This window comes from Protopterus annectens, chromosome 4.part0 (assembly GCF_019279795.1).
Source record: "Protopterus annectens isolate FY-2018-M chromosome 4.part0, PAN1.0, whole genome shotgun sequence".
Lineage (NCBI taxonomy): Eukaryota > Metazoa > Chordata > Ceratodontiformes > Protopteridae > Protopterus > Protopterus annectens.
This window is the reverse complement of record NC_056733.1, coordinates 930,240,666-930,252,426: the sequence shown is the minus strand read 5'-3', so window position 1 is coordinate 930,252,426 and position 11,761 is coordinate 930,240,666. Positions and strand designations below refer to the sequence as shown.

Below are 11,761 nucleotides of genomic sequence, written 5' to 3'. Positions count from 1 at the left end.
TAGTTTGAGAGATCATGAGCATTTCCTCCTTTGTGAGATGGGATTATAATGGATTTCTTCCATAGTTGGGGTGCATACGATTCAGTGATAGAAAGACTGATAAGAATGCTACCAGGGTAAGCTACAGCTCTGGCTGCTAGTTGTAAGTATTCTGGTGGTACGTTATCAGCGGAGAGTGAGCAGAGTTTTAATCTGATTAGTAATTTTTGAACTAGGGATGTAGGTACAGGTTGTAGTGAGAAAGGTGGATTGGGTGGAATACTGTTTGTGGGGACTTGAGGGGGGGGTATTGAGGTATTGCTAGAGATCGGGTTGGTTTTTGAGGAGGAGTCCTTGATTAGTTTTTGGATGGCGTCAATAAAATGGGTATTAAATATCTGTGCTACCTGGAGAGGGTTTTTGCCGGGAGCGGGCGATGGATTTTTAATGTTACCAGGATTAAGAAGGGAGAATACAGATTTCCAGAATTTTGGGGGGTTATTACTTTGGGAGGAGAGTTTAGAGGAGAAGTAGGTTTTCTTATTCATTATGATCATTTTTTTTTTATCAGCATTTCTAAGTTCAAGTTTTATTTATTTTCTATAATCCTACATGGTTTCTAAAATTTCCAGGCTTTGTCTCTATACAAGAGGGTTTGTTTGACATGCTTTGTCAACCAGGGGGCATGGTTAGGTTTTGAGCGTTTAGTACAGAGGTGCTGGGCTAAGAAAGATATTAAAATACTGAACAGCGTCATCCAGGGGTAGTGATTTTAATGGGGACCAGTTTTGAGCTTGAAGAAGGGTAGTTATAAATGAATCTTGGTTCAAGTGAGCAAGGTTCCTGATAGATTTTTGTGTGAGGTTTGTAGATGAGTTCTGTGGGTGTATGCAGGTAGGAGGTCGCTTAGGGTGTTAGGGAGGGTACCTGCATTGGTGTAGTAGTGGAAGTGGGATACTAGAATCCAATCTTAACTATTAGATAAACAAAACAAGAGACCATTACATAAATTTCATGTCTGCTGCCATTCATACCTGCATCTGAAATATCTGTTTCAACCAACAGGTTGAGATAGGTCTTTTCATTGGCATTAGGAGATTTCTGACTGAGAGTCTACAATGAAAAAAATGTAACATATTAGAAATCAATTCTACCAATTTTATCTACTCATATTTTCAAAACAGACCAAGGTTAACTAATAAATACAATTACAAGCATATCATCTTATGCATTAGTAGGAGTGGAAACAAAGTACTGCCTTTGTAATCACAACGTCATTAGCAGATCAGACCTAGAAAGATGCGGCTGCCTTCGCTACCACGCATTATATAGCAGTCTTATATGCACAGTGTTTGATAAACTGTGAAGACATTTTATAAACACATGTGCTTTTAGCATTCAGTGTATCATGTGAGACAAGTATTATTTACTACTTAACGATTAGCTGGAAAACTTGCTCAGCTCTGTCCATGTCAAATGCAGCATTCTTACAATGTCACTGCATACAAATGAACTGATCCCACACTGTTTCTGAAGTAAGAATGCCTTCAGCCTCAAGCAACAACCAGAATGTACAACTTCTGTAACAATCTGAGAAAGTATGCAGTGTGGAAATCAAGACTTTTCTAAAATGGTCAAAATGTTTTCCCACTAATGTCCGTTTCAAGACTGGATGCTTTTAAAATACAATGTGAGCTTCTCAAAAATGTAGTTGCTGTACCTATAATTATTCTTTAGCCTTAGTAACACCTTACCAAGGATATGAAAGGTATAAAAAGGCACTTGGTTTAATAACCATTACTATGCAACAACAGGCTTCACAAACCCAGACATGATGAACTGCAAAGAGAAAGGCAAGTCATGCTTGACTTACTTTGTTCAGCAATGTTTTTCCTGATGCCACATGAATAAGATGAAGGATTCCACATCTTTCTCCAACCATGAGGAACTGCCCCTCATGACAGAGGCTAACAACATCAACCTCAGTAGCTACAAAGGAAACATTAAAGAAAAGGTCACTTTACTAAACTGAAGTAGGTTATTAAAATAATATTTTACTAATCAGTGCTATTCCCTACATATGAACTAAAGTATTCCTATATACCACACAGATCTAAAGTCAGTAATTTTAGATCTGTGTGGTGTATAGGAATATTAAAACTATTAACTTTAATACTCCCATATACTACACATATCTAAAGTGATGCACACCACACTAGATGCAACACAAGTTGTTTTAGTTTTGTACCCTCATCTAAGTCTTAAAAAAATGGCATCCTCTCACATCCACATAAATTTAAAATGTAAGAAGGAGCTAATATACTGGGAAAGTACATGTCCAGCTCTTACAAAAGGATGGGGCATGGGGATATTTTCCTCTGCAAAGTTTTTGGTGCGCCTGATCCGAGGAGCAGCTATTGGTGATCAGTGCAACTCTGATTTGTCATGCTTATGTTTTATAGGCCGTGTTGAAGTTTTGCTCCTTCCAATAGCAAAAGATAAATCTTCATCACATTTAACTTTGAATGTACATTCAATGGACACATTACCCGGTATAAATAAAAACTGTAAATAAAACTATCTGCGCACTTCTGTCACAGACTAATAAAAATGTATTTATTTTACATTTGTTTACCAGGAAAGTCCGACTGGACACAGGTCCTTTTTCAGCAGAGGCCCGGGGAGAAAAGCTCCATGAGTAACAGTAAATATTCATGCACACATTACAATAATCGATAAAGTATAAAGTAAACAAAATGTAGTATACATAAGAACATACAAATTTGTTACATCCTGAAAACAAAACCTAGGTTTGAACATCGCTATACTATTTTTGTAGGCATGACTTTGTCAACATATAAGGTTACGACAGGTCAGCAGGAACAAAGGATTAAACACTGGGGAGAAGTTGGATATGTTTTGGGTATACTGTGATGTATCAAAGCACTCATGAGGGATTAGTACAGGAACATAGCTACTTATTTTTTTTAGAAAAGCTTTAAGTGATGGCTTAAAGTGGTTAGTGGATGAGACAGAGAAAGGAGCAAGGAAGGGAGTTTCATATACGAGATATACAGTTGGAAAATAAAAGATTCTCCTGCAGTGTTGTTGGCCTTGGAGACGGTGAATAAGTTATTGTTGTTAGAGCAAAGTGGTCTGCTGGAACTGTAAGGAAGGATGATATTTTGTAGTGCAGGAGTTCTAGTTGGTTGTGTTACAATTTTGTGAGTTAGAGAGAGTTGGTTGTAAAGAATAATGCTGGGAAGCTCAAACCAGTCTAGTATCCTTAAAGCTGTACAATGTTGTGTTCTATATGGGCAGTCAGATGCAAACTTAGCAATTTATTATAACATGCTTCTAGCTTAGATAAGTCAGTTTTCCTTAGATTAGTTAAAATTGGAGAGGCATATAGTAGAGTGGAGAGCAGATGGGTTTGTGCCAATATAATTATGGCCATTGTGGTCAGGAACCTTTTGTGCCTATATAGACTTCCAAGTTTCTTATGGAGTTTTTTTTATAGTTTAGGGTACTGTCTATTTCCACTCCAAGAAGTTTTGTATCGGTTGTCGGGGAGATCACAGTATTGTTTTTGGCTATTATGTTAAATGTTGGACATGAGCTAGATGTCGTTAGGTTGGAAGAATAATAATTTAGTTTTGTTTGGGTTCAGGATTAGATGGGCATTAACTAACCATGTTTCAACAGAAGTGAAAGATTCCTGTGTTTGAGAATGAAGGGTTGATAGAGAAGTGGCAGCATAGATAAGTGTTGAATCATCTGTATACTGTATTATATAACCATGTGGAGTAGCTGTGTGTAGAGTATCAGTAAAGAGGGAGAAAAGGAGAGGGTCCAAGATAGATCCTTGGGGGAAACTAATGGATAAAGGAAGGTGTGGAGATCGGTCATCCTGCCATAGAACAGACTGTTGATGGCCAGATAAAGAGTTATAAAACCATGTTGCGGCAGATGGTGAGAAGGATAGTTAAGTTAGTATGTCTATTAGTTTGGAATAGGAGACCATATCAAAAGCTTTTGATAGGTCTAGAAAGATGGCAGATACAAAGTTGTTATTCCTGTGATGGTTTACGGTATTAGTGAAGGATAAGAGAGCTGTAGTGGTACTATGTGATGGGCGAAACTCATGCTGAGCGTTTGCGAGAAGGTTATTTGTTAGTAAGAATTTCATGACTTAGAGATGAATACACCTTTCGAGTAGCTTAGAAAGAGGTGAAAGAATAGCAATTGACCGAGAAGTTAGTCAGTTCTGTAGAAGATCCCCCTTTGTGAAGTGGGGTTACATGGGAAATCTTCCACAGCTGAGGGACCTTGTTTTCGAGTATGGTTCTATTTATAAGGATTGATACTAGGAAGGCTACACATTCATCTGCAATTTTGAGGTAAGCTGGGTAAGTTATCTATGGCAAGTGTAGTAGATTTTAATTTCTGTCATAGTTTTTCTTTATAGTGACTGTAGGAACTGAGGGGATACAGAATGAGGCATTGCTAGTTGTAAACTTGGCTAGTTTGGTTTCAGGAGTAGGAGTTTGCTGTTTGGAAAGGGCAATTACAGAGTCAGTAAAATGTTTGTTAAAAATGGTAGCTATGCTACTGGAATTGCTCTGGATGTTTAGAGTTGGTTGTAGATTTTCCTGGGTGAAGTATTCAAAGAGAGTTTCATTCATCCATGGGAGAATGGGAAGACAAGTGGGAAGAACACAGAAATAAACCTAAATCCAACTTTACAGAAAACTAGCACAATAAACTTTGCAAGTTTGGTTAGTTGCATAGGCCAGAGGAACAAGGCCTAGACAGTGACGCAGATGAGTTTGAATTGACAAACTAGATACTGAAGTGTGGAGAAGGTAAAAATGAGAGGCCAATGGCGGTTTGCCCATTCTATTGTAAAGGATGCAGATTGGTCTGCTGCAAATGAGAGCCGGCAGAAAACAGGACTCAAGCCAGAAAGAAGGCAAAGGGTATGGGGTCTGAGCTAGTTCTGCCATTAGTAACTGGCAAAGTTAAAGAATATGCCCTTCAAAGTCACTGCAACATGTCTTGCTTTAGTGGTGAAGGCAGTGAAATGTCACATGCAAGGCTAAGGGCCATATAGCAGGAAAGGAAAACAATGTCCTTGTTGGATCTAACCATGATCACCAATTCCTACCACCTGTCTCGCCAATGGCTATAGAAATGGAAGGAAAGGGTTGAAGGATGAATGGGTCAAGAGGAGATAAGCACTAGACAGTCATTTGAGAGTGAGGGTAAAAATTAACTTCCACTGTCCACATAACCAAAACTCTTTACTCAAAACTTTAGAAGAGCAGTTCATAAGTAGGAGGTAATCATTTCATTGTCACATGCTTCAGTCCACAAGGTCTGGCTAGTAACTTGCAGCCAATCAACATTTGCCTAGGACGGGCTAGCTTCAACAACAGGGTGAGGTACAGGAGAGGGGTAGAGTGATAAGGGTCAAAGAAGGCTATGACAAGGCAAGGACAGTTGAGGATGGTTGAGTTAGGAAGCAGCAGTCCAGCGGCACTGTGGTAATGCTCTGCAGTTTAATGATTTATTGTTATCTAGAGAGCTCAAAACATGTGACGCTTACAGACTCGAGTGCTATTTCCCCAGAAAGGGCAGTGTTCATTTCCTCCCAAAATCCTGCCTTGACAAGACAGTTGTCCAAGTAAAGGAAAATGGAAATGCCCTTGGTGCAGGAAAAAAAAAATCATGGAAGCCAGTCACTTTGTAAATACCCTACGAAAATGGCCAAACCAAAGGGATAATACAAGCCTTCTAATTTGAATATCAAAGCACCTGTGGCTCCCATGGACGGGAGTGTTCAGCTAGGCATCTTTTAAATCCCGGGTGACCACCAAGGCCTTGGGGACAGGAGAAGCAACAAGGATTGAAGGGTCACAGCATTCTGAATCTTGCAACATTTGTATGGATATTCAGTCATGAAAGGTCAAGAATGTATCTCCAGGTTTCTTACTTGCTAGGAACCAAGAACAGTATGAAGTAAAACCCTTAATTTCTTTACAGTGGGCAGAGCAAGGTCTACCACTTATGTCAGGATCACTTTGGCAATGGAATTAGATATGTTTTTGGCATTTTCAGACAGAAGAATTCTTGTTATATATGGTAGTTTCACCCAATGAAGTTTGCATTTTTCTGCAATGATCTGGAAAGCCCATCGGTCTTTGTTGCGTCTGTCCAAACTGGAAAGCACTGCTAGTCTCCAATTTCAGGGATTGAAGTTTGACTTTGGGCGGTGAGTAAGGGATTCCATGTGGTTATGGTTCCTCCATGTTGGAACAAGGTCCCCACCCTTCTATCCCGTCACTGCAGGATTTTCCTCATTACCGCCCTGACATTTCTCTTTCAATTTATCCTTTTTACTTTTTGCTATCTTACCCTCTCCTTGCTTTCAATAGAAGGGTCCTCAATTAGATGAGGAATTCCTATACTGTAACAAGGTGTGTGTGTGTGGGGGGGGGGTGAAAACCTTGCATGACTTCAGCCCTTTCTTCCACTTTCTTTTTCAAAACTTAGCTAGCTGGTATCCCAAACAGTGGCTCTTTAACTAATAGGAGTCAAGGTTCTTCATCATGTATGCCTCGCCCCCTTAGTACAGATTTGTAGCTGCTCCCCTGGATACTTCATCCACAGCATCATATCCACTCTTCTTTTACCACTTTCCTAGCAGTTTGAGTACAAGTTACAAAAGTTCTGTACTCAAGTCAGAATCAGACACCTCCCCAATTTTCTATACTAAATGGTTTAAGAGGGCCACCTAGGACTTGGTCACGTGTGTCTGTGTGTGTGTGTGTCTGTGTCTGTGTGTCTGTCTGTGTGTCTGTGTCTGTGTGTCTGTGTCTGTGTGTCTGTGTGTCTGTGTGTCTGTCTGTGTGTCTGTCTGTGTGTCTGTCTGTGTGTGTGTCTGTGTGTGTGTGTCTGTGTGTGTGTGTGTCTGTGTGTGTGTGTGTCTGTGTGTGTGTGTGTCTGTGTGTGTGTGTGTCTGTGTGTGTGTGTGTCTGTGTGTGTGTGTGTCTGTGTGTGTGTGTCTGTGTGTGTGTCTGTGTGTGTGTGTCTGTGTCTGTGTGTGTGTGTGTCTGTGTGTGTCTGTGTGTCTGTGTGTGTGTGTGTCTGTGTGTGTGTGTATATCACAGTTGATTGCCATGCTGGGTCAATATGGCAGCCTTACATTACTTTATTCACAAATCTATTCAAACCTGGAGAGTTAGAAAATGGGGAACAGGTTTACAGCAGTCTGATTTTTTTTCCTGCAACAATTTCCAAGTGGAAGATAAAGGCCAGATTGGGTTCCAGTACAAGACAAAGGCATTTATATTGTGGTGTCCATATTATTTGATTGCTGTGAGAGTCACATATGGTTAAAGAACTCCTATATGATCATTTTTGGGATGCTCCAAATAGGGTAGTAGCAGTTCTAAAGGCAATGAGTGTCAAAATGATCAGTTTTAATAATTGGCTTAATTTCTGGTGTCATTCTAAGGGGATCCAATGTCTGTCTGCCTGGAATGACATGCTTGACAAGCCACGCTGCTTCGCAAGGGACGGCTTGCACCGGTCACCCCTGGGTTTCCGGATATTGGCAAAGCCTCTTGCCACCCCCATAGTGCCTTTTTTAGACAAGGCTCAAATTCTAAACCCACCGCCCTAGAAAACAATAATGGAAAAAAACTAAGGGTAATGCTGCTCAATGCCAGAAGTCTAAATCTCAAGATGCACGCCCTCGAAGCCCTACTCAGTATGGAGAACATCGATGTCTGTGCTGTGACTGAAACCTGGTTCAAGGCTCCTGAGAGCACCCCGGCACTATCAGGTTTTACCTCATATCATGCTCCGCCCCAAAACCCGGACTGCACCACAAAAGGAGGGTGTATCCATATTCATCAAGGATACCCACACCTCCAGGCTGGTGGCAACTCACGAAGCATCAGAGACCATTCAGGTGCAATTAACCATAGGCAAAACTGCTCTACAGTTTGTAGCATGTTACATGCCACCCTCTCAAACTCAGGAACCCCACACAGCCTTCCTGAAGACACTGGAGAGTATAAATGTCTCTCCAAACACCATCATATTGGGTGACTTCAACTACCCAAACATAGACTGGGAACATTACTCAAGCCCCAATACCCTAGCCCATAGGTTCCTGGAGTTCATAAACTCAAATGCTATGGAACAACTTGTCACCATTCCCACAAGAGGTGAAAATATACTAGACCTGATCATCACAAACATGGGGACAAAATGCTCCACACCTGAAGTATATCCCTCATTGGTGAGATCAGACCATAAACTAATCTCACTGGAGATCCACAACCCGCCCCCCCCCCCCAACAAAAAAACCACAATGAAGAACTTCTCAAAAGCCAACTTCACACTTCTTAAGACTGGTGTGGTATCCTTCAAGGCCCCTGAGCCATTGGAAACCACAACCCACGCTGCTGAATCCCTTACAAATGCTTTCTACGAGCACCTCCAGGATTGCATGGATCAAGCAATCCCAAATAAAATCAAGACCCTTTCCACCAAAGGCAAGCGCCCGATCTGGTGGACCCCAGCCATAAACAAACTTTACAACAAGAGGAGAAAGCTACTACAAGATAGAGCAAAATCCCTAAAAGGGAAGACATCTCTGATCAATACTAGTAAAAACTACTTATCACTCATAAAATCATCCAAGGCCAACTTTGAGAGAAAAATCGCCAAGGACTCAAAAGACAATCATAAGGCCTTCTTTAGCTATGTTAGAAATCTGGGTGGAAACTCCCAGATATGCTCAGAATTAGTCCAAAATGATACAAAAATCACTGAACCCACAGACATTGCAAACATACTGGCAGACAGGTTCAGTGAAAATTTCTCCCCTTACTCCCCCCCCCCCCAAAAGGAGAAATATCTATCCCCGGAGAGTGTAACCTCCCAATCATCTCAAATGCCCAGGTGAGAGCTGCTCTCTAAAGCTAAAAACATAGCATCAATGGGACCGGATGGTGTCCCCGGCTGTGTGCTACACGAACTCAATGAGGAACTAAACCCACACATAAGGCTGCTGTTTAATCTTAGCCTTACCACAGGATACGTACCCAAAGAGTGGCGTACGGCAACTGTGGTCCCACTCCACAAAGGCGGTGCTTCTACGGACCCTGGTAATTACCGCCCCATAAGCTTAACAAGCCTGGTCTGCAAAGCTATGGAGAGGATCATAATGGAACTCATAAATAAAGACATAGGGGACCTACAGACATTGGATCCTACCCAATTCGCTTTGTCAAGGGCAGATCATGCCTCTTGAACTTGGTTGAATTTTTTGAAACAGTCACCAAGGCCATTGATGAGGGTAAGGCAGTTCACACAGCCTACTTTGACCTTGCAAATGCTTTCGACACAATACCCCACTCGGGTATCATAGAAAAGCTCACCAGCTTAAATGTAAACCCATATGTCACAAGATGGGTTGCAAACTGGCTCAAGGACAGAACCCACAGGGTTAGAGTTGCTGGTGCCATGTCAGACTCCAAGCCGGTCACAAGCGGTGTCCCACAGGGCTCAGTCCTGGGCCCCCTCTTGTTCGGCATCAACTTTTCAGAAGTGCAAGCAAACATAGGGGGGTTGTGGCTGACAAAGTTTGCAGATGACTGCAAACTGGGCGCCATAGTTGAAAATCCATCGGACACAGATATCCTTCAGAGAGGTCTCATAGAAATGGATAACTGGTGCCAGAGCCATGGCCTTAAGCTAAACGCCAAAAAATGTATAGTCATACCCTTTGGTAAAAACAAGGTAACCCCAAGTTACCACATAAGTGGTAATCCATTAAGCACAGAAGAGGTTATCAGGGACCTGGGGACCCAAGTTGACAGTAACCTTTCTTTTGACACTCACATTGCCAAAGTGGTTAAGAGGACCTTCTACATTGCCCATCTGATTATGAAGGGATTCACATCCAGATCAAGGGATGTCATTGTTCCCCTGTACTCTTCACTTATCAGACCAATGATCGAGTACAATGCCCCATTCGGAATGTATCTTACCAGACACCTGCAGCAATTGGAAAGACCCCAAAAGTTCCTCACCAAAAGGATGAAGGGGCTCAAAAATATGCCATATGCTGCCCGACTGAAGAAACTCCAGCTCTATTCAGTCGCATACTGTCTGCTCAGAGGTGACCTGTGCCGGACATACAAGGCCATGTCCAACCCGGAATTAATGGACATGCTCCACCTCAAAAAATCCAAATCCACCAGAGCCACAAGAGCAAGAGACTTAAACCTCAACACGGATATAAATAGGACGTGCTGGAGGGACAGATTCATCACCCAGAGACTCCCTATGTTGTGGAACAGAATCCCGGTCCATGTGAGACAGAGCACCTCGCTGGCTCTGTTCAAGAGGAATCTTGACCAGTGGATGGGAGATCGTAGGTTTACCCCGGGGATCATCTCTGTATCACTGCTGGACAGAGGCACGGCAAACTAACGGGTATAGTATTCTTCAACCTAAGGGGTGGTGAAAGCCACACAACTCTGGCTAGGCTTATAAATGCCATAGGGCAGATAGCCTAGTATGAACCTATGAACCTATAAAATGGTGTTAAAAAAAAAACAGACACAGTCAGGTAAGATCTTTTTTGAGCTGCTTTTTGAATTTGGGCTTTAGAAGGACCACACCTGTAAAGAATAACAACATTAGCATACAGCCTTGCTACTGATGTCTGGACAGTGGTAGCAATTTTATTTATCAATGATGCAGATAAAGCAGGGTGAAGAACTAGCCCTAATGGTACCGCTGATAAGAAGGTATCTTCACTGCAGATTTGCTTTTTTTTTCCTGTAATTCTGAGGTTCACAGAGTAAGATGGTTCTTAAACCAATATTAGTGCTAATTTTCTAATACTTTAAAGCTTTTTAAAAACAGGATGTGACTGTTGATGATGAACTTGAAGAGATTTATTAATATATTTCTGATCATTACTCAGCAGTAGAAAAAGGGATGGCGAAACCGTGTCAGTTACAGAGTATTATGGTTCCCTATTAAAATATTGAGGCTCATTACGGTAGGTCTCCAAGTACAGGAGGAACAGCAAATGTTGAACACTGCTTTTCTCCTTTAAAGAAGGTTTTGCAGAGGAACAAGTCCCCACAGCTCCAAAACTTGTATATCCATACCAACTCTCGAGATTACAACACTTTGAAAATATTCCAAGCAAAAGCAGTCTCCGACATGTGTACAAGAAAACCCGGATTTTCGATCATTTGGGTCTCACTACTCCAGGAGTAGCACTAACAACTTTGCTCGCCACATTGGTATGAGTTTGTTTTTCTGTCAATATTCTTTAGCAGCTCTCTGTGTTTTGGAGGATAACCGCTCTCACTACTCCAGGAGCAGCACTAACAACTCTCCCAATATCAAATGGTTGCTCGCCACATTGGTATGAGCTCCAGGAGTAGCACCAACAACTCTCCCAATATCAAATGGTTGCTCGCCACATTGGTACGAGCTCCAGGAGTAGCACTAACAACTCTCCCACTATCAAATGTTGCTCGCCACATTGGTATGAGCTCCAGGAGTAGCACTAACAACTCTTCCAATATCAAATGGTTGCTCGCCACATTGGTATGAGTTTGCTTTTCTGTCAATATTCTCTAGCAGCTCTCTCAGTGTTTTGGAGGATAACTGTTTGGGAGCACAAGAAGAAGCAACCAGAGTACAACTTTCATGAGGATGCAGGAGAGGGACACTAGTGCTA

The 11,761-nt window shown here is 41.8% G+C and overlaps 1 protein-coding gene across 1 annotated transcript in view; it reads right to left on the bottom strand.

Moving 5' to 3' along the window:
- The window catches only part of KNTC1 (kinetochore associated 1), a 3,090,908-nt gene that overhangs the window by 2,803,936 nt on the left and 275,211 nt on the right, over positions 1-11,761 (bottom strand). The window contains exons 4-5 of the mRNA XM_044068909.1: positions 1,853-1,968; positions 1,014-1,092 (exon numbers count right to left, since the gene is read on the bottom strand). Coding sequence (XP_043924844.1) covers positions 1,014-1,092; positions 1,853-1,968 — 195 coding nt within the window. The remainder of the gene's footprint in view (positions 1-1,013; positions 1,093-1,852; positions 1,969-11,761) is intronic.